Source organism: Peromyscus leucopus, chromosome 17 (assembly GCF_004664715.2).
Source record: "Peromyscus leucopus breed LL Stock chromosome 17, UCI_PerLeu_2.1, whole genome shotgun sequence".
NCBI classification, from domain to species: Eukaryota; Metazoa; Chordata; class Mammalia; order Rodentia; family Cricetidae; genus Peromyscus; species Peromyscus leucopus.
In genome coordinates, this window is record NC_051077.1 from 48,718,312 (window position 1) to 48,742,133 (window position 23,822).

General features: G+C 38.1%; 1 protein-coding gene across 5 annotated transcripts in view; it reads left to right on the forward strand.

Moving 5' to 3' along the window:
- The window catches only part of Marchf1 (membrane associated ring-CH-type finger 1), a 540,293-nt gene that overhangs the window by 374,935 nt on the left and 141,536 nt on the right, over positions 1-23,822 (forward strand). For all 5 annotated transcript variants that reach the window (XM_037211768.1, XM_037211765.1, XM_037211766.1 and 2 more), the window contains exon 3: positions 16,456-16,506. In XM_037211768.1, the coding sequence (XP_037067663.1) occupies positions 16,456-16,506 (51 nt within the window). The remainder of the gene's footprint in view (positions 1-16,455; positions 16,507-23,822) is intronic.

Below are 23,822 nucleotides of genomic sequence, written 5' to 3' on the forward strand. Positions count from 1 at the left end.
CCCCTCTCAAAGTTTTCACCCTAGCTGGTGTTTTCTTACCATCTCCTCAATGGTGACTTTTGTCTTTATGAGATATAAATATCTTTATACATCATAAATCCTAGACAGAACACACAAATACCGTTCTGATTAACATTTGTGAGGATGGTTGTCTCAGAGAGCTCTCTTCACCCCGCAAAGAATATTCCATAAAACATTTTTAATAAGAGAGAGAGCCCCTTCCTAGGCATAGAAAGACATTTGAGGCATTTTTCTGTATGCAATAGGACTATACCTGATGGTTAATAACACACTTATCCTCAACTTGAATGTGCCTTTCATTGAGTGTAAATGTCAACACACATGCATTATATGGCCTGCAAGAAAATAGTATTGAGTAGCTATGTAAAAATATGCAAGAGCCCCCAATACTAAATATATTATATAATCTGATAAGCTAGGAATGAAACAGACCTGTACCAAGCTTTGTTTCACCAAATCATGTAAATGTTCCCAAGAAAGCTTTGGTCCTCTGATAGGAGCTTCTAACAACAAAAGAGGACGATGTTGCCTTTAAGGAGATGAGAATACATTTTCAGCATGTTTCTGTTGATTATAACAATTCAGGCCAATATGAAGATGAACACAAGCCACCTCAAGAGCTTTCTGAAACAAGAGTCAAAGCTGAATGGGTTTGTGCCACCAATCACCTGTCCTGGGCTCCTTTGTCCTACCTGGATAGAAATCAATGGGCAAGTGAAGAGAAGTCTGTAGCTGGGGAATTTCTCTCCAGCTCCCGCCAAGTCCTGCCAGTCCCAGAGCCCACTTATAAAATAAACACACAGACTCTTACATTATTTAAACTACTTGGCCATTAGCTCAGGCCTATCACTGTCTAGCTATTACTCTTATATTTAGCCCATTTCTATTAATCAATACTTTGCCACGTGGCTCATGGCTTATCAGTACCTTACATCTTCCTTGTCCTGGCAGCGGCTCCAGCAGTCTCCCACTCTGCCTTCCTGTTCCCTCAGTTCTCCTCTCTGTTAGTCCCGCCTATACTTCCTCTCTGGCTACTGGCCAATCAGTGTTTATTTATACAGAGCGATATCCACAGCAAAAGCCCTTCCAGTACTATCGCTCTTTGACCTCTTAGTGTACCAGACCTTGGAACTAGATTGGCAGTTTACAGATCTAAACTCTGAAAGCGAGGGTCCTAGTTCTGCAGATGTTGGAAGCCAGAGATATACCTGGAGACACACAGGATGCAGCCCTATTGCTCTGGGCTATAATCACCAGTGGCCTTGACGTCTATCATAACCCTCTGCTTCCAGCAGCAATAGATGCAAGAGCAGATACCAGCGAGCAGTTGCAGGTGCCATCTTCCAGCAAACACACACAGTCTCACAGGCAGTTATCGGCTTTCTCATGCAGGCACATAGGCAGCTCTGTTCCAGTGCCTGAGCTACAGAAAGCCGTGGAGAAGAGTTTAAACATAGATCTATATTTTCTCCCTGCTCATTAGTTGCCTTGCTTATATGTTAAGTGCTACTGAATGTATTAGAACCATCATAAATCTATTAGGGTATTCATATTTGTGTACTAAGGGAAAAAAAGATGAGAGGATGTACAGTTAAAAAATAAACTAACAATAAAGTAACTCGTATTTGATGGAAGACTTTATTTTTAGTGTAAAATAATTTCTGTCTCACAATAATACAAAATACCTGTGGATGACAATAACGAGATAAAAGCATGCTTGATGAGTACTACGGAATTTTCATTATGTTTATTGGATGTAATTATAATTTGGTATCATGTGCTGACTATTGCTTTTTCACAGCTCTGAATTTTAAAAGAAAATACCTTCTTTTTCACTCTATATCCCTGAGGCACCATGTTTTACATGTTGTGGGCATCACTGCCCATTTCGCCATGAATCTTTGCACTCTGGGAAAAATTAGGTTCAGAGCAGTAGCTACAATTATTTTTAGTATTATAAAACACATATGTCACTGCAGTAAATCAACAGAAGAAAGGAATGGATGAGGGTCTCAAAGAGGGCATGGAGACTTTCCAGTGTTGTTGCTTACAGAGAAATTAGCTGGTGCTTTCTGGATAATTAATCATAGTGACTTACACTTAGTGTAAAATGCATTCCACTCCATTCCAGATGATGGAGATGTAGCTACAGAACAAAATAAACTTTTCAGTTACCACAGTTCTTGTATCCTACCGGAGGAAGTGGGCAATAACACATAAGTGATTGTTGAGAAAATACTAGTAAATTATAAGACCAGGGGATAAGAGGATTGCCACAATCGGATCAAGGTTAACTTATGGTGAGGACATGAGATCTCTCATAAGCAGTAAAATCTGAGACTTTTTTCCCCTGAACTGTGGCATTTGGTCATAGAATTAAAGGAAATGAGGGAGCAAGACTGTGACTATTTACAGGGAAGGTCCATGTAGTTGCAGGAATAGGAAGTGGTCCTGATGACTTTGCTTGATGTTGTTTAGTGTCAGAAAGGAGACTAGATAATAGTGAAAAGAATAGATATAAACAGAGAATGAAAGAGCTGAAAGCTCACATAAAACCATAGAAACCACAACAGGAACTTTAAATTTTATTCCAAAACATACCATAAGGCAATAGGTGTCTTGCAGCAGAAGAGTGCCATTTAATTTATATAACTCTGTTGAGGAATAATCTGCATACTAAATTTTGAAGTAATTAAAATGTGCAGTACACGTGACTGTTCAAATAAAAAAAATGTCCCTATAGGCTCATGTCTTTGAGCATTTGGTCTCCAGTGATGGCACTGTTTGGGAAGACATAAAATTTTTAGTAAAGTAAATGTTATATCACTTTGAAACATTTAAGACTTTTAGTGGCATTATAAGTAAATATGTTATTAATATCATTAAAAGGTTTATTCTTAACTGACTACCTCTGTGAAAAGTGTTAATTTACCTGCTTGGAATGGCTATAGATAAGTCTTTCTAAATCTGTACTAATGTATAGATTTATATTGTTCAATAACCAACTCAAATTTAAGCAGTTATTTGCAATTTTGATTCTTAGTTGATGGGCTTTTGAATACAGTTGCTCTCCAACCCTATCAACTGCTCACAGGTGATTTTCCCAGTGGTTTTCGGTGTACCAATCATGAGTGTGTTCATTAGCAAAAATGTCATTATCGTTGTATAAATGAATGGATCAGCATGTCCTGTGTGGCCTTTTATGCAAAGAAAGCATATTAGTAATCCTAAATGATTATTATCATACACATTTCAAAGTGAAATCTCTGTTTGTTTTATATGCGAATAGTGGACTTATGCAGATTGCATATTCCCTAGTTCTGATTTGACTCTAATTTAATATACATTGCCATCTTAAGTATCATGTAGAAACTCATAAAAATGAACCTTGCTTATCTCTAGAAGAGATAATCTGACCAGTTGTGTTGGTGCTTATCTCTAATCTCAGCACCAAGAAGAGATCCTGCAGCTGAGACTGGAAGATCTCTTAAGTTTGAGGACTGCCTAGACTCATAGCAAGACTCAGTTACAAGAACAATGACATTTTTGAAGTTACTCTGTTCAAATTAATTTCAAAAAATGTGCATCCTGAGGCTGGAAACAAATAAACCATAAATATTAAAGATAAATAATCATATATTAGATTCTTAGTTTTGTTTGTCCGTTTCTATTTTGGTTAAATGGAGTTACATTGACCAAGTGTGCAAGGTCCCCTAAAACCTATTGTCAAGTAAAAAGTCATTATAATTCTGCCTTTTCCCTCAATAACAACTTCCAGGGAACTACTTTCATAGGCACACAAATCTTCTGGTGATAAATCATAATTTCCTAACCCTGCTTTGTTTTGAAGCATCAATATTTGGATGACAACACATATCCATCTTCTTATGTGCTGTGGTAAAAAAATTCTACACTTTACATTTTTTTTAGCTCTTCTACATCTCAGAAACTAGATTATTTCTTGGACTGCCTCATAATTGGACATGTAGGAAGCATGATTTTTATTCATCCCATAAATTAATTCATTATTTTAAATCTGCTGTGGTCAAAAGTCTTCATGCTTCTAAACTTCTGATATTAAAATGGAGCATTTTAACAGAGAAGCCTGTCCACATTTCTTACATTTCATCTCTAGAGATTATTTACATTATGAGAAATTCAAATATCTTTAATAAATAGTTACCAATTCTTGTTCCTTTGCTCACACCTGTACCTGTCTTGGATCTTAGTGATTTCTGCTAGATTAAAGTTCAACTCCTTTAGATTTCTGCACCTGGGTAACTAAACCCATGGAAACACTTTATAAACTGAAAGAAACAGAATGTAGAAAAGATTATCATGGCATTAACTAGAACAGATTTACTGTAACTATGTCATGAGCAAAATCGACATGATGTTTCTTTATATTTGTGGCTCTACTTAAAAACGGGTTGACTTTTCATCTTTTATTAATGCCATAAAGATAATACTATATTTTTTCATCAATGAAATAATATGTGTTACCATCATATACTTATATATAAAATTCAGGTGTATGTGAGTAGGCAAATGCCCAAAACATAGAATTTTTCAAATCATTATGTTTAATTTATTAAGTATACAGGCAGATATTTGGGGCTTCAAAATATTATAAATGTAATGCCCCTGGCAGTAGGAGCAGGATTTATCCCTGGTGCATGAGCTGACTTTTTGGTGGGATGCCTTGCTCAAGCCTTGATGTAGCAGCCAGGGGCTTGGTCCTGCCTCAACTGAATTCACTAGGCTTTGTTGACTCCCCATGGGAGGCATTACCCTTTTGGAAAAGTGAATGGAGGTGGGTCTGGGTAGGTGGTGGGGCGGGGGGGGGGGGGAGAGGAGGAGCGGGAAGAGGAATGAGAGGGGAAACTGTGGTTAGTATATAAAATGGAAAACAATTTAATAAATAAATAACAATTTGCTAGAATTTTTATCTAGAAACTTATGGCTAGAGTGAGAGCTGTGGAATTTCTGCAAAGCTGAGTTTGTGCAGCTGGGCACAGCGTTTATACTCCCAGGGTGTATTTGTGTGGCTGGTGTGTTGGTGCGCAGGAAGAACCAAAAAGCTCATCGAAACTGAGTCCTCCAAGCCTTCCATTTTCAGGCCATTTCTTTAATTAAAGTCCTTTATTGAGACATGTGCCATAACTCTTCCTGAACTCTGTATTTGTCATATTCATAAGCATGAAAAACTTCACTGAAAGAGTAAGATGACTTATTAAAAGAAAAATCGCTAGCCCAAGGCCACACACACAGCTTGTAATTTGTAAACTTATCTATGATGTAAACCAAGATAAGCAGAAGTTAGGTTCCCCATCGACCTTGTCCTGTTGGAATCAAATTTTCACACGTCTGCCACTATCCATGGGTGAGATTAGAAGGAATGGCTTTAATTTTCTAAAGAAGTTAGTCATGAAGTATTTTTTAAGTGTTTTTCAACTTAAAAAAATATTCACAATGAAGGGTTCTAGCAGACCGGGCTTGGCAAATACGGCACTGGTAGGCCTTGCCCTTTTGCCTTCCTCTCCCTCGTGAAGCAGAGGTTACATCCCCAAAGCTAGCCATCAAGGTCTGTTCCTGTCTTTGCACACTTTCTTATGCCAGACCCATTCCTGAGGCTGACTACCAAGGTCCAGCTATCAAAGTGTCCTAGTCCAGCAATCCAAAGCCCCCTTTGGTTCATCTCATTAACATGTGCAATCAAGACATACCAACTCATCCTACTCCATTCTAACACTTTTTTCTCTTAAAAATCACACCTGCCAGGTCATTTGCTGCTATTTTCTGCCTGAGTCAGAAATCAGTCATTCTGACTTTTCTTCCCTGATTAATAAAGGATCTCTCTGTAAAAATGGGTGCTTGGGTGTGGTTTGTGCCTAATCCAGGATCCAGAAGGCCCTACATGGTGGAGACTCCTTCACATGACTCTTTTTCTGACAGACTATGCCTCTACTGTAGTGGCGTGCTGACCCTCTCTATAGTTAAGATTTAAAGTGCATAGAAAATATAATGTTAATTTTATAGTGTCATTAGTTTCTCCAAGTGTGCTTTATGCTAAACACCTTATCCTTGTTTCATTCTCACAACCAAGTGAAGAGCTCCACACATAATCATTGTACAGATGCATAAACAGAAGTTACAAATAGTACCTATTCGTAACTATTTTCTGAGATCACACAATGGATAGTATGGTGGTGATTGAAACCCAGAATTTCTGGGAAATATGCTACATATGGGTATGAAAATATATTAAATATACTAAATTTTAGCTTTCTAAAGACATTTTCCTTTCTTCTCCTGGATCAAATAGATTGCCTATATGAAATGTTACAATTAATTAATGAATCCAATGAAGGTATGAGGAAGCTGATTTTTATATCTTCTATCACTTGTGCCATGACTATTCCAATAACAATAATGGAGAGTATATTAAAATTTTTTGTCTAAAATACATAGCAATGTTTACCCAGTGCCAGATATGTAACCAATGACAGAGCAAAGTATCAATTCCATCCAGATGTCCATCCAGACATCAAACTTGTCAAATCAATGAGTATTGTAGTGAGGAAGAAAATAAGAACACAACTTCAAGTCACTTTCTAAGATAATAACTTGATATAAAAAGCATGCATGAATAATAATTGTTAATAATCATAATAGTGCACAAAAAATACTGAGGATTTGTGGGATTTTTCTCCATTTGTGACTAGACAGTAACAGAAGCCTTTTCCCAATTGGATAACTTGCGAAGCTTAGTCGGTTTAAGTTGATATACCAATACACATGGAAAACATAAATGATAGTACAGTATCCTCATGTTAGTTAGGGTTTGTATTGCTGTGAAGAGACACCATGGCCATGGCAACTCTTATAAAGGAAAACATTTGATTGGATGGCTCATGGTTTTAGCGGTTTAGTCTATTATCATCATAATAGGACATGGTGGTGTGCAGGCAGACATAGTGCTGGAGAAGGAGCTGAGAATGGAAAAGGAGCTACATCTTGATTCTGCAGGCAAAGGAAGTGGTCTGAGTACAGCGTGTGGCTTGAGCATATATGAGACCTCAAAGCTCGCCTCCACGGTGACACACTTCCTCCAACAAGAACATACCTATTTCAACAAAGCCACACCTCGAATAGTGCCACTCCCTATGAATTTATGGGGGTTCAATTACATTCAAACTACCACAATCCTGCTGGCTGAAATAGTACCAACTGCCACCCTCCATCTTGCACTGGAAAAGGAATAGTTCCTAAGACATGGGTAAGGGGTCCTTATATGATCAAAGCATCATGACAAGGCTGAGACCCAAGTCAAGGATATTGGCAGCTAATAGAGATGCCTCACTAGGGAGGGTGATTGTTAATGGTTACTTGTATTCAGCATTTATACCCTTCTACTGAGGCTCTGCTTGATAAAATGAACAGGTATCCTGGAGCCACGGAGCCTCTGATGAGATTCGTCAAGATGGGACAGAGTGTGGCAGGGTTCTGAAAGGGTGAATAGAACACCTGTGAAAGTGACGTTTGAGATTCAAATAGGCACACAACACCATTAGTTATTACTGAGGCCCAGATGCTCCGGTAGAAAAGTGAAGAAAAATGGTGAAATGTTAAATACTTATAGGAAAAAGGTCATGAGTAAAGAATAGATATCTATATTTTATTTTCAGAAGAAGATAGCATTTACACAATAGAATATGTCAGTTGATTTTTCTCTGGATAATCTTAACTACCCAATTCATTTCCCCCAAACTATATCATATTCCAGGGAGTGACTCTACTGTAAATTATTTAATTATTTCTCTACTGGTTAGCATTTGGCCTGGTTGTGTTTTGTGTTTATTTTATCAACTTGACATAAGCTAGAATCATTTGGGAAGAGAGAACCTCAGTTGAGAAAATGCTCCCACCAGATTTTCCTGTAGGCAAAGCCTGTGAGGCATTTTCTTGATTGGTGATAGATGTGGGAGGGCCCAGCCCCATGTGAGTAGTGCCATCCCTGAGCAGGTGAGTCCTCTGTTATTAAAGAAAGCAGATTAATCAGGGGATGAGGATCAAGCCAATAAAATGTGCCCTGCCATAGCTTCTGCTTCAGTTCCTGCCCTGAATTCCCTTAGTGATGGAGTGTGACCTGAAAGTTGTAAGATGAAATAAATCATTTCCTCCCCAAGTTGCATTTATTTATAGTATTTTATCACAGCAATAGAAACCCAAACAAAGACAGCATTTTTCTCTCTGTTTATTAAAGAGAGAAACAAAACTTTTTTTTGGGTTGGTGAGATGACTTTGTATGTGAAGGGACTTGCTGCCAAGCCTGACAGCCTGACTTCTATCCTAGAACACACACATGGGGTGCCAAAGTGGGAAGAGACTTCTGCAAACTGTCCTCTCATTTCACACACACACACACACACACACACACACACACACACACACTTTTTTTAAACTAAAACGTTCCAATATAGGGTTGTTAACTAAGTAGAAAAGTTTCCACAAAACGGAAACCAACTGACAGGTGCAGGCATCTCGGAAACGTGCCAGGAGCCTGCCTCTGTGAGTGGGAGGCAACTGCCCACTGTGTTCAGCCGCTGCTGCAGGAGGGAGAGGTAACTACCCCACCACCAATTTTTTCTTCTCCATGGCAAGCTTCACACTTACAAGAAGCAGGGAAGACATCCAGATGAAACACCCAGCACTATTTCCTTTCAGCCATCCAGCTTGCCAGCAGTGCCCCCTGTTGGCAAAGCCTGGAAAAGACCCAGGTCCCAGCCACAGAACAAGGCCTAAGATGATGAGGACTTCAAACTTTCAGACATTAACATTTAGCACACTTCTATTACCAGGAGTATTGTTATTTCTGTTAAAATAGAGCCTTAAATAAAGCATAGGTTCTCCAGAGATGTTACTGATTAAAATAACAGTTTTAATATTACATCTTGCCAAATTGTTTTCCAAATAAAACCGCAAGAAGAAAATCTGTTAGACATTTTTTTGAGAGTATTTCTTGCTGTTGTCCTTACCAGCAAGAGCTGATTCTGCTGAAGTTTCCCTTCAATAGGACAAAGTGATGTTTCTTCAGCTGATAGCTTCCTGACTGTCTTGGCTCTAATCATGTCCCCATGTGTGCATTCAGAATTCCTTATTTTTGTGAATTTTCATTCTTACCTGTGATTGTTTTCCTGTTGGGTTTCTTCCTCTTGCCTTTTTGTGTGTGAATATCCATAGCCTATTTGGAGGGCAAGGGATGGCTCAGAGGTGAATAGCACATGCTCTTGCAAAGGACCCAGGTTTCATTTCCAGAGCCCACATTAGGCTTACAAATACTTGTAACTTCAGTACCTGGGGATCCAGTACCATCTTCTAGCTTCTCTGGGAACCTACACACATTTTTCCAGACAAAACAGTTAAATACACCAGTGACTTAATAGCTTTTGGGTCCTGTCTTAGTGATGTCAATTTCTCTCCATCATAAAACAAATCTTACAATTTAGACCTATTTCATATGTCTTTGTATCCAATATTTTAAACTTCATTCCATGACTTTTTCTAATACATTCTACTTATATGTCAATTTTACAAGATTTTTATCTTGCAAAACTATCTTCCTATCAAAGAATAGTGTAGTTGAAAGATTTCCTGTGTCCCACCTGGTCCATGGTCAAGACAAATCTCTCACCTGCCATCCCGCAGCCACTTATAAAATAATCACCCAGAGGCTTAATATTAATTACAAACTGTGTGGTATATTTTAAGAATTCTTGCTAGCTAGCTCTTTCATCTTAAATTAACCAGTTTCTATTAATCTATTATAGATTATTGTATTGCCACATGGCTGTGTTGTTACCAGTCTGCTGGCATGTTGCTCCTTGGATGGATGGCTGGCATCTCCACTGCCTCTGCCTTTCTTCTTCCTGTGTCTCTCTTAGATTTTCTGCCTGGCTATAATCTGACTTGCCATAGGCCAGAGCAGCTTCTTTATTAACCAATCATAGCAACACATATTCACAGAGCACACAGAAAGACATCCCACAGCACTTCCCCTTTCTGTCTATTCAAAAAGGAAGGTTTTAACTTTAACATAGTAAAATTATATAAAACAAAGCAGTTATCAGGCAAGAAATACAGTTACAATATCTAGTCTGTTTGTATTTGACAAAATTATATATTCTGTCATCTATCCTATATTTGTGAGTCTAAAGTTTCATATCTAATTTATCTTTTATCATAACAAGGGAAAATTATAACTATTTAATCTTCGACTATAGAATGGTTCTGTGCTTTCATCTGCTCAGAACATGATTTATGAGCCTCAGCAAGCTTTATTTTATAGTTTATGTTCTTAAGCTTTTACACTTTTGTTATTAAATAAGTTCCTAATCATCACATTTCTGGATATTTACTGTGAAGAGAACCTGATTGATTTTGTAGTGTTTTCATTGAGAAGAGATAAAAGGTAATTGTGATGAGTAAAAATCCAATTACTTAAAAGAAGTGAAAGTTTAATTCTCTGTGATGATGGGATGGGGTGTGGCCCAAGTTGACAGAAAATACTTCCCCACTTAACTATCCAAGCACCTCCAGTATCCAGAATTGGGCTCCAGCATCTCTGACTCTTGGCTTCCTATTGACTGACAGCAGTACCAAGAGCTGGGTAACAGGAAAGAACAAAAAGAACTTGTATGGTACATATATGTGAGAGAAAGGAAGCATCACTTTCTAGATCCATTCACATCTCATTTAGGGGGAATTTTAGTCAGCCTGAAGCAGAAGACTGGCGAGATAACATCCCTGGGAAGGCATGTGCCTGTGACTATTCTGTCCACACAAAGATGGGTAGAATATATTTTAGGAGACTCACATTCTGCCGTGGTATAATTATCTGGTGTCTGGACCCCATACTGAGATCTCATTAACCACAGTAATTTGCTTTAGCTATAGACACTTGAGGTGTAACACAACACCTTTAATAATAGAAAAATGGGGCTTTGCTTCTCTTTCAGTTATTTCTCTGCCAAATGTTCTATTTTCTTGGTTTTGTTTCCTAGATACTTTGAGCAAATTGGGTAATAACAAAAGTAGCCTCCCTCACAGAAAGGAGCTGTTTCGTGCATGGCGTTCCAACATTTCACTGTTTGGGATTTTGTTTGGTGTTGGTTTTTACAATGTTGTCTTTAGAATGTTGACATTCTTTTATATTGTACTTAAAAATTACATTAGATGACTTAGAGGATTTATCAAATATCTTTTCAGCATTTAATTATACATTTTTTGTCTCAATGTGTTGGAGTACTTATTTGTGTTGACATATTCTATGATAAAGAAATACTTGGAGTGAATTCCATTCATCCTATTGCGTGGAAATTAATGATAATACATCAAAAATATACAATAACATTTAAATGTATGTTAATATTTTTGAAACATTTTTGTATTTATACTTATAAATGAGAACATAGAACAATTGTCTTCTCTCTTCTCCATGTCTTTAGGGGTATTATCTCAAACTGTTTGACAATTTGTTTATAAAAGATGAATCACACAAATTAGGCAAATGTAGGTTTCTCTGACATAGTTACTGTAAGTAAAATTTGAATTGGGTTTCTTCCAAAGCAAAAAATAGCTCAGTTGTACAATCATCATGTCCTTATCTGGGGATGAATAATCTTTTACTTAATTTTTCATCTTTTCCAGGTAAATGCCTTTTCATACTCTTTTCTCCTTCTTCAACAACTCCTATTAATTTTATTTTTTTGAGAGCATCATTTGCTTTTGTCCATTTGTAGATTTGTTGGAATGATGTTTCCTGAATCAATCATGTAATTTTTCTCATCTCTCCTCACCTACAGTGATGCCTCCTTTTTATCTTTATTATACTATGTTCTTTCCCTTAACATGTCGAATTATTTTGTATTCTATTTTGTAGTTATTTATAAAGTACTTGTCTCAAAAAAAAACAATCTTTTATCTGTCTAAAATTTAATTTATCAGCATAAAATTTTATATTGCATTTTTGTATTCTTTCAGTTATATCCTTGCATAATGACAATGTTTACGATAATAATTTGTAAAGTTTATTTTTATCCATATATATGTGTGTCTATTTATGTTTATGCCATGTGTCTGGGGAGGTCTGTGGAGGCCAGAGGAAGGTGTTAGATCTACCTAGAGCTGGATTTACAGAGACTTGTGAGTTAATGGATATGGACACAGGGAACCTAATTCAGGTCTTGGAAGAACAGCATCCACTCTTAACTGCTGAGTCAGCTCAGCAGCCGGTACAATAACAAATTTTTATCAGAATACAATTTTTAATGTTTTTCAAATGTGTGATATTTTCTAAAGCTATATTCCAGTGAGTTGTCTTTCTTTGGGGCCAAATATTTTTTGAATGTATATAATTAATTTTCAGGTAGTTAAAAGTTGTCATCTTATAAAAAAAGTGAAAGTTAACCTGTAAGCCCCACTTGCGCATGGAGAAGATAACTTCCTGAAACGCTGGGAGATGGAGTTTTTGGGAAATAACAAGCCACAAGTTTTGACTCCCCTAGCAAAGTTTGTTTGAACCAACTACACCAGATGTGCTTGGTCACATATAGGTAGGAGGTATGTAGACAGGAAATACATCAGGATGTATGCTTGTCCTTGATTGGACCTGATAGCAAATGCAATGAATTATGGATTTTGCCTTTTTAAGCCTCTGCAAAACATGACTTGTGACCTTTCTTGGGAATCCCAGAACGGACCTGACCAGATTCCCTCCCAGTCAGTATTTAATTAAAGTTTGCTTCAAATTCAGCTCAAAATTGTGGAACTAGTCTCTCTCTTGAAAAATCTCAGGATTAAGGACCTCCTAAATTTGTGTTTCTAACTTTATTAGATACATGTCAAATGAAGAGTCCTGTAGGTCCCTACAGTTTAAAAAAAAATGTTTAAGGTCAAATAAAATTTAATGTTCCAATGACATTTACTGTTTTTCATTTGCTAGATGAGAGTTTATGAATCTATCAGTAAAAATTTCATCACATTATTCAGTGTCCCAGAACTCGGCCTTGTTTTACTTTTTTTTTTGTCTACAAATCACAGTTTTTTGTTTTTTTTTTTTCGAGACAGGGTTTCTCTGTGTAGCTTTGCGCCTTTCCTGGAACTCACTTGGTAGCCCAGGCTGGCCTCTAACTCACAGAGATTCGCCTGGCTCTGCCTCCCGAGTGCTGGGATTAAATGCGTGCGCCACCACCGCCCGGCCTGTAACAAATCACAGTTTTAAGAGTTTATTTTATTACAAGATTTAGTTACCTTAGTAAAAATAGACTACTAAATTCCTCAGATACCCTTCCAGCTTGCCTCATTTCTTTCTCCTTTCCTTCACTCTTGATTCTTACTCTTAGGGGAGGCTGATTTCCATGAGATCAACTCAGTCTGCCTTCTTTGTGCTTCAGCATTTAATTTCCCCTTAAAACACATTCATTTATTTACTTGCATGTGTTTCTTAGATAGCTAGGTTTTCTATCGCTGTGAAGAGATACCATGGCCATAGCAACTCTCATAAAGGAAACAATTTCATTGCAGCTGGCTTACAGTTTCAGAGGTTTAAGCCATTATCGTCATGGTGAGAAGCATGGCAGCATGCAGACAGACATGGTGTTGAAGAAGGAGCTGCGAGTTCTACATCTTGATCTGTAGGCAACAGGAAGTGAACTGTCTGCCCCACAGTGGCACACTTCCCCAAACAAGGCCACACCTACTCCAATAAGGCCATACATCCTAATAGTGCCATTCCCTTTGGGGGCCATTTTCTTTCAAACCACCACAGTATGTGTGTATATTGGAGTCCATGCTGCCATGGCATGTGTGTGTGTGTGAAGGTCAGAGAACAACTTGAGGGGTTGATTTCTTTCCTACCATGTGAGTCCCTGGGAACAGGCCCAAATAATCAGCCTTGGTAGGAAGCAAATTTATCCTATGACCCATCTCATTAGCACTAATGTACATTTTAAACACAGTTTTTAAAGTTTCCTCCATGATCTTTTCCCATATATAGAACAGTGGGCAAAGCACTTGTACAAGCAGGAAGGCCTGAGTTTGGATCGCTAACGGTCACTTAAAATGTTGGGCCTGAGCCAGCCCTGAAACTGTGGCCATGGGATACCTGTTCCCATTACCAATCTGTTTTGTAGCAACAGGGGCAGGGGAGAAGTGCTCTCCTTCTCTCCTACCACCCCCTGCCCATCAATGCTGGAGGCAGGTAGGAGAGATGGCCCTGTGGTCATGAGAGTGGGAGAGTCATCTCTGACCACCACCAGCTACAGCACTCTGGAGAGCAGGCCCTGTACCTCACCGGGGCAACACAAGAGAGCCAACATGGTTAGAACAGGTGTAGGTGAGCCAACCCCAAAATTGTGATCATGGGAGAGCTACCCCATTTCCCATCTGATGGACCCACTCTACAGCTGCCCAGGCCCAGACCCAGGGTTATGGCTTGGCCTGCCCCAACATTCACCCCATCTAGGATCTATTGGAGATGTGAAGGGACCTGACCCACAGATCCAAAGCTGCAAGATCTGCACAACACAGGGCACCAGCTGGAAGTCCAAGAAGAGTCCTGGTGGGGGGCCAGCATCAGATGTGTAGTGGAGACCAGGGCCCTCAAACCAGACCAATGACTCTTTGCAATAAACACTTGCAAATAGAGAGATTTTTAATTCCTTCCCCCACCACTTTTATTTATTATTTATTTTTTTACTTTTCTCATTTTTTTTCTTAATTCATTTCTCTTGAATTTTGTTTTTTTTGGGGGGGTGTGCAAAGGCAGAGGGTAGACACTAAGGAACTGGAAATGAATGGGATTAAGATACATGACACACTCTCAAATGCCATATGAATGAAAAATGGGCAAACAAAATAACCACGATCACTACCACAAAGTCTATTATTTTGTATGGTGTATTTGCATCTGTTCCACACGATAATGTGTCAAAACTCTGAATTTCATTGAGAGAGGAAGATAGATTGATTTTGTCAGGAGCAAAGCGCCATTCTCCATCACCAGAAGAAGCTAATCAGGGGAGCACATCTGTGGGCAGCATGCACATTCATCCTAGGCTGGATCCCCAGGCTGTTATGAGATATAACTAATCACATCACTGTACCCGTCTCAGTCTGTAATAACATGCTCCTCAGTGATGTCAGTGGTTACAGGAGATGGATGTCACATGTTCAGACGGAGTATCTGTGTATAATGCAGCAACAGTTTTCAATGACTGTAGCATGCTTTTCCACCATAGCACATCTATCACCACAAGTCTTCATCATTGAAAATTTCAGGCACACTGTACTGGTCTGGAGCCATCCAGAGCTGTCCAGTGGAGCTGGAAAGCCTACCAGTGCTCATATCCTCAAATACAACAATTCTGCCTCCCCCAGCAGCTCTCAACTGCCCACTCAGTATGTGTTGGGGCCTGAAGAGCACCTCTCCCATCTCTGCAAGAATTTTAGCTTGTTCTTCTGTGGGTAATACAGCTGCTGTGAGTTCCTGTCAAGAAGACAGCATGAAGTTGATACTTTCTGCACACTACATGCATGTCTATAAACTCTGGTTTCCCACTCATTTATCCTCCAACAGATAATTAGAAGAATAGAAATAGCAACCAGACAGCAGCAGTAAGAGGTTCACTGACTTAGACCTTAACTCTGTAATTTCCTAGAAAAGAATCTTCTGCCTTCATAGTAGGAGGCTGGGCTCCTTAAGGTCGCTTTTTACTTTAAAATTTCATGCTGTAAAAAAAAAAAAAAGTGCCATTCAGAAGCACTTTGGGTGCACCTTCTCTTCTGAACTACAAATTGCTTAAGAGGCAAGAGCAGGGCATACACTCTTAGAACATTTTTAAGTTTTAAATCTTCAAACATAACTTAGAGCATTTTAAACTTTAAAGAGCAAGTGCTTACAAGCATGAGGAATGACAGAAAAGACCAATAAAATGTGTTTCCCAGGAACACGAATTGCAGGTTTCTACAACACAACTAGCACAGGGTGATTACTTGCATGGGAAATTAGAATTTACTCATAATTTTCTGGTTGCTAAAGCAAAAGTAAAACAATGGGCTGTACTCCCATTTTCTAATTTGCAAAGCGATTACATAGTGGGGTTTTTTTGTAGAAAGAATAATTTCATGTAAACAAATATTGCTAGTTTAATTGCTACTTTGAAGTTAATTGGAATATATTAACAGTGTACTGCAATGTACTAGAAAAAATGCAATCTGATAAAAGTTATTTTGCTTAAGTTCTTTGTGTGTCCGTCAGTAAGAACCTTGAGAATATTCATAAACCTATGCGATGCTGCCTTGTCTCCTCTTGGTGATGACAGGTTGGTTGGACCAACCTTTCCTTTAATCAGTGTTTCTAATTTTATTTTTCAGAATGAAAAGTCCCCGGGGCGATCAGCAAGTCGATCAAGTAACATATCAAAAGTAGGTGAAATCTCTCTCATTTATTGATTTCTCCATTTCACGAGTTCAATGAATATTGATAAGGTTTGACCTGAAATTGTTATGTATGAGAAGTACTCACATATGATTTGTTAATGGCTTGAACTATTTCACACTTTTCCTGCTGGAAACGTCGTGCTTTCATGCAATCAGCTAATGCTGTTTTTCCCTTTTGCTCTCGATACAAAAGGTAATTTTCCACTTTCAGATTTGTCCTGGGAACTGTGGCTCCTTTTCCCTCCATTTCAAACATATAGGGACAACACACTCTTAAATCAAAGCCATCAGCACTCATGGCACTGTTCCCATGGATTGAGAATGTCAAGATTTCATGTCAACCTCACCAAGATGTATACCTTCTTATCGGGATAATTTTTAGAAATCCATTTCATAAAAACTTTAGTTAGGCCGTATTTAGGCTACAGAATCAATAGATAAAAATCAAAATACTCCCTAGACTGACTTTAAGTCCAAACCAGGAATCAGAATCATGAAATTATTATGAATCTGTACAAATACTCTAGAATTTTTACTGATATGAAAAAGTTCCTGAATCATTAAAATCTGGTGCTATATGATGGGCGGATATGGTGCTTGGGAATTAAAATGTAATGCACAGCCATTTTTCAAAATGGGAACTCTGCTTTTCTAGGACACTGACAGGAGCAAGATGGAATTACATGCGGGTAAATTCCATGTCAGGGTCTTTCACTAGCCAGGAACTTCCACATTCCCAACCTTAATCCTGTATTAGTAATTTTCCACTAGTTTCTGATGGTGGATCTAGAAATGAGTAACAAACATTAGGCTTTATGCCACCTCCAGCTTCCTATTTAGAGAAGCTCTACTTTCTACTTAGTTTCCAGGAGCAAATGACTTTGTTACTCATTGAGAAGTAGGAGTTCTAGAGTGTCATCATTCTCTTCAGCTGGATTCCTGAGTACAAACCTTACAGATCGATGGCATGTGCACACAGACTGGGTGCTTCCAGGAGTATATGCCCGATTTTGAACATACACATTTCTGCCCATTTCTCTGTATGGAAGACCTCTGTGTTGCAATGCTACCAGCACTCTAGGATGCCTAGATATCATCCTTTGAAAGATGATCCAGAACACATGCACTCATATGCTCACTTGCAGAACAGTCAGGATTCAAAACTGGCGTAGTTGGAGTAAGTGTTACCCAGAGGCCTATGTGTTGCTGTCTTGACAGTGTGAAAAACAGTAGAACCATGGTGCAATTGAGTGATCGATCAGTAGACCATTTGGGGAATGGCCTTGAAGGGTATTGCTGGAGCAGGCCCCATCCCTTGCTCTTCTTATGCTGCACCACCAACTCTCACTGTGATGTGTTCCCCCCTCCTCCTGCCCCATTGAAAGTCAAAAAGCGATAGACATTCCTAGTCATTGATTCAGTCTCCAAAATTGTGGTTCAGCACAATCCTTTCTCTTGAAAACAGTATTGACTCTGGTATTTGTTATGGTAATGAAAATATGATGGAACATCACTGTTTTGAATTTTTTCAAGTTGTATTACATTCAAATCATAGTTCCTCAAATCCTCCAAGATATTTGAGAAGGAATGGTCCCTTCTGGTTGAGAACACTTAGAAGGGTGGGATCTTAAATTCAAGGCTCTGCTCTGTTGCTTCCTGAGATAATCACCTAAACTCCCTAAGACACTTACTCTCCCATGATAAAGCTAGTCACCTGAAGGATTTCTTCATTTTGTTTTGTATTAACAAACCATCTTCTAAATGTCTGCCATCCAAGCCTCATAGGAGAAAGCCTACCCAGAGCCATGAAATAGTGGCTTTGTGAACAGATTAATGTCAAGCAAGTAACAACTTAGAAGCTAGTTAAGGGACCGCCAGCTCTGTTACAACACTAAATTGCCATGATCTAGGAGCTCAAATATATCCTCTGTTCAAACTGCTGTTTGAAAAAATGCAATGTGTTCACAATTTTCAGCCTTTTAACTAATTCCTTCAGAAAGTATATGAAGTCACAAGGGTCCCTTCCCATCTCTAACTTCTTAAAGATTCTCTGACCTTCTGTTTGGACATGAATAAAAATCTTTTCTCTGTTTACCTTAGTTCTATCACAGAACATTTTCAACTATCAAACCCTAGTAGATTTCTGAGAATCTAAATCTCTTAACCCAATACAACTATCCTTGCATTTGTGTCAGAATGATAGTCAAAAGTGATAAATACATGACTGGGTCCTCATTCCTCTTATGAAATACTAAATGTTAAACTCTTCAATAGTCCTGTGGACTACTGAGTATGAAATGACAAAACCTATAAATATTTGAATTCTTTCATTTTCAGGTGTTAGAGAAGAAATTATCAAAACTGGAACAGAGCTTTCATCCTTTAAGATTGTCAAAATAAGTTTATGTAAAAATATTGTAATTTTCAAGGGTACGAGAATCAGTAGAGTGGAGTCATAAAGAACATGGATAGCAGGGCACCTGCTGAGAAGAGTTATTAAATTTCCTTTATAGCTTATCTATAAAGGGAGAAAGAGCAGCAGCATATATATCTTGGTAAGGCTCTTGAAAAATGGTTAAGTCATGTGTAAGTATCAGCTCCTCTAGCTGTGATGCTCCAAATAGTTAGACCTCAATGACAGCATCAACAAAGCACCTAGGACTCTCTCTTTGGTCAATGAATTTGAGACTGTAATGTATGCACTGTTTATTTTTTTAGTTGAATCAGAATAAATTAGACAGTGATAAGATGAAGAAAGACATTAAAAATACTGTATATTCCTTTCAGCTTAAATGTTTTATATTCAACAACAATAAATGCTTTTAGGCCAGCATTAGTGTAACTCACACTGGCTGTCTTCTCTACCCTTTTTCTAGTTTGTGCTAAACTCCATCCATTAATACAGGACTGCTTCAGGATATAGTAAGAACACCTTCCAGGATAGGATAGCAAAACTTCCCGTGTCCTTAGGTCTGCCCCCCACCTGGGTCTTCTCATTCTTTAATGAATGAACAGACCTTCCAATCAACAGTTCTTACTGGGTGTTTCTCTTGCTCTGTGCTGGAATAGTGAAGCAATAAAAATGTAGACTGAATCTTCAGTGAGCTCAAAGGACAGAATTGAGAGAAAATATATGATATTACTGTGCATATAAGCATAAAATATGTGGACAATATACGTGCACACACATAGAATATATACAATGGGCATGCTCTGTATAGATGTGTATATATACACTATACACACATAAGATATACACTCTAACAACAGCATGTGCCCAAAACACTTAACAGATCTGAAAGTCCAAAAGGCCTGCTGGCACGTTTCATTGCTGTTTGCATCTGAGAACTTGGACTTTGGAGCTAGAGTACTGTCCTACTCATGGATTTCACCAGTTCACTGGGCTGGAACTGTAAAACATGTGGCTTATCCTAAGCATATGCTTTCTTTCACGGAGCCCGAACTAGTTGCATAAGTGAAGCAAATGGATGACCAGAGGACCAGTCCCGGTTAGAATCTAGAGCAGCAGTCTCTAGTAAGTCCCTCTGGTAGACGAAGTTGCACAGGTGCCATTATCACCTTTTTCTTAGGTATAAAATATTTCCTGGGAACTGTGTTCTGCTTTTGTTAGATGCCTGCTGCTGGTTCCTGTGAACTTGAGCCCACGTGCATTTTCTCTGCTTATTTTCTTTTGAATTTTTCACTGTAATAAATCAAAGCTGGGATATGATTACATTCTCAAGCCTGAGGACTCTTGGATCTCATGGCCAAGGAGACCCCAACACCATCCTGAAAAGGAGTGCAGAGGCTGTGAGGGGTGGTCAAATTATCTTTATTTAATTGCTGTAGGATAGATCAAAGGGAGTGTCTTAGAAGAGTGTACATAAACAAGGACTTCCATGTGTGATGTGGTCAGCTGTTAGGAAACATGTTGAAGGGAATATAAGTACAAGAATTTGGAAGGGAGGAAGCAGATATAAAGAAGGGAACATAAAATAGCCAAGGAGCTATTATGAAAACACTTTGAATACATTCTCTTTAGTCTGGTTGTACAGGTGCCATTGGGCATGGAAAATGGTCAGCAAGGTCCGCAAGCCTTTATTCTGTCTCAGTGAATAAGGATGAATGTGAACATTATGTTTGCCATTTTAGAATTATATAATATAAACATGATGTAATAAATGCATAATAAATGCTGAGTTGTTAGCGAACATTAAAATCACATTTTAGCTTTTAACCTCTGAATAAATTTTTCTGACAATTAATCTCTGAATAAGCCTTTGAATTGTTCAATAACAATTGTATTTTGTGATTTCTGGTTATTCTGACATTTTTATAAGCTTATGTTTTTTGTTTGTCTTAACAATATTAGACAGTTAGACTAAACCGCTTTTCTTATTTTATAGTATTTATTTTTATAGAGTCTCTTTATATATCTCAGCCTGGCCTTAACCTCTGTATTTCTTGATTCAGCCTTGTAAGTGCTAGGATTATAGACAGGTGCTACCGCATTTTTGTCTTTTTTTCTTAGTATTTCTCATTTTAGTGATGACAGTATGCTTTGAATATATTAAAGTTAATCCAAGACCTATAGTTAATCTATATAGGTTGAAAACAATGTGAAAGATATTGTTATAAAATCTTGTGTGAAGAGAGCAACCTTCACTTTTATAACACACACTTATTTTGAAACTTTTAATACATTATTAGTTCTCATTACTACTTTTAGCACACACATGATTTGCAAGTCCTTAAAGATTAAATCCCAGCCAAATCCCATATTTCCTTCACTTTTTCTATGATAGGGGATCATTATATTCAGCTAGCAACAATATTTGAGAATCCTCTCAAAAGCAACTGTCACAGAGAAAGAAACTTAGTTCCATTCAAGTTCACAAAATTGTTCTACTGAATAAAGTCTGGTTTTTGGTTTGTGCACAAAGCAGTTCATAAAATCAAATTCACTTATGAAAAGAAATTCAAAAGTGACTTCCTTAACAAAATGATACTTCAGTGAGTTTTCATAATTTCTTAGTATATTCCCCAGACTATATTGACTTGACAGGTTTCATCTAAATTTTTCATTTGGTTTCTGCCTGGAAATATCTTCTATAAGGTTATCATGAAGATGTTATATAGCTATAAAATAGTATTTTTTCAGATTTCTCTTGTATGAATACCCCAGCTCATTTCACAATAAAAGAAGATGAATAATGTAGTCAAAACAATTTCTTCAGCAAATACCTTTGAGGATGTGCTGTTAGAGTGGATCATGGCATTTAAATGAGTGTTATCTTTTGATCAAATTTGTCCTTCATTTGACTTGTGGAAAACTTTATCGCTCCATATTTTGCAAGATTTGCCTTTAAGATTCCAAAGCATTTCCTAGCAAGGTCAAGCTGTACATGTTCCTGATGTGTAAAATATACTGTGAATGCCTTCAGCTGAGCCCAAGCCAAGCATTTGCATTACTGAGCAGGTTTTAATGTTCTGATTTACTAAGGAATCCTTCTTGGTAATACAAAGGACCTATAAATCAGCTAAAACCTTAGACAGCACACCTTTAGAGGATAACCTGGATGTATTGATGAAGTAAAAGAGGATATTATATTGAGAAATAAGTGGAACTAACTAGAGAATTTTCACAGATCCTCAGTCTAAGTTCCTCTTGAGACCAAAGTTGAGTGAATGGATATAAATTCAGTTGAATTAGTAAAGGTGATGAGGACTATTAAGAAAACCTGAAGCTTCTTGTTGCCTGAGACTTTATTTTATGTATGTCCATTCCTTGTGAGTGCTCATCTAATCTCATGACTTTATAGGTTAATAACACTCAGACCGGTTAAGCCAAAATTTCATCCATAAAATCCGGATTCAAATATTGTACCTTAATAAAATCACATAGATGTATTATAGGCCAGTTGCTATATAAGATCCTGAGATAAGAATTTTTGCAATGATATTCTAGGCAAGAAGTAGTGGGAAAAACCACTGCTGAAATGATAGAAGAAACTCAGGAAATGAGAAGTCAAGAGAAGACTCTTTGTTCCGATGGGAGACATGTAGTTTTGTCCTTCTGGAGGCCAGGGAGCAATCTTTTCATTTTTTACTGGCCACTTATTGGCTCAACAGGATTCAGAGACAGGGAGATTTCTATGCACTCTGGCACTTGTTTAATGTAAGTAAATAACCCAAAAGCCACAGCGACAAGTACACGAAGAGAACCACAGTTGTAAAATTTTAGGAACAGAACTACACAGAAATTGAGAGACTTATAGACTCACATATGTTCAAAGGGACTAGAAATGATTTCATCACAACTGTGACAGTATCTTCTCTGGTCTATCTTCTGTCTTCATGTGATCTATATGCTCTTGTAGATGATGACTGATTACAATTTCTAAAGAGTAAACCTAGAATGACAGGATAATAGAGTGAGCTTTTGCTATTGTAAATGTCAAGCAAAATCCAATTCATCTTCTTCTCTGAACCATCCTTCCAAAGTCTCTTTCTTGGCAAAATGGTTCTAACTTCCTTTCCTTGTGACTCTGACCTTGACAGTGGCTAAAATCATTCAGTGGGCATCAAATTGGAGCGTGAAAAATATTTGGTAGCCTCAAACACCCCTCCTTATCATAGGCAGGTTCCATTCTTCACTGAATTACTGTACTTCATACTAGACAATGTAACCTGGTCACATGGTCCACGAGTGCTCACCTTCTGTTCTTTGATCTTCCTAGGGTCCAGGAGCAGGTCAAGGCCTCTTTTTTTTTTTTTTTTTTTTTTTTTTTGGTTTTTCGAGACAGGGTTTCTCTGTGTAGCTTTGTGCCTTTCCTGGAACTTACTTGGTAGCCCAGGCTAGCCTCGAACTCACAAAATCCCGAGTACTGGGATTAAAGGCGTGCGCCACCACCGCCCAGTGGCCTCTTCTTAAGTAATGTTCTCTACAGACAGGAGAGTGATCTGCAATATCCATACTTGGCAGTTTCGAATGAATGGGTTTATTGCATGTACAGAAAGAAGAATTTAAAGTAAATAGCAAGTAGCAGATAGCAAAAGGCAGCTGATAGAAAATATCATCAATTCAGATGCTTAAAACTTATGACAGAAGTGACTAGGGTAGTCTGATTGAGAGGGAAAAAAACAGAATTAATAACATCGATTGGAGTTTACAAACATCCAGCAGAAATGACTGGGAAGTAGCCGGTCATGTTGGAGTTCATGACTCAGGTGTCCCTGGTGCAGGGTCCTTTCCAGCCATGCCGTGGATGAGCTTCTGGCTTTCCATTCCCACTCCAGGC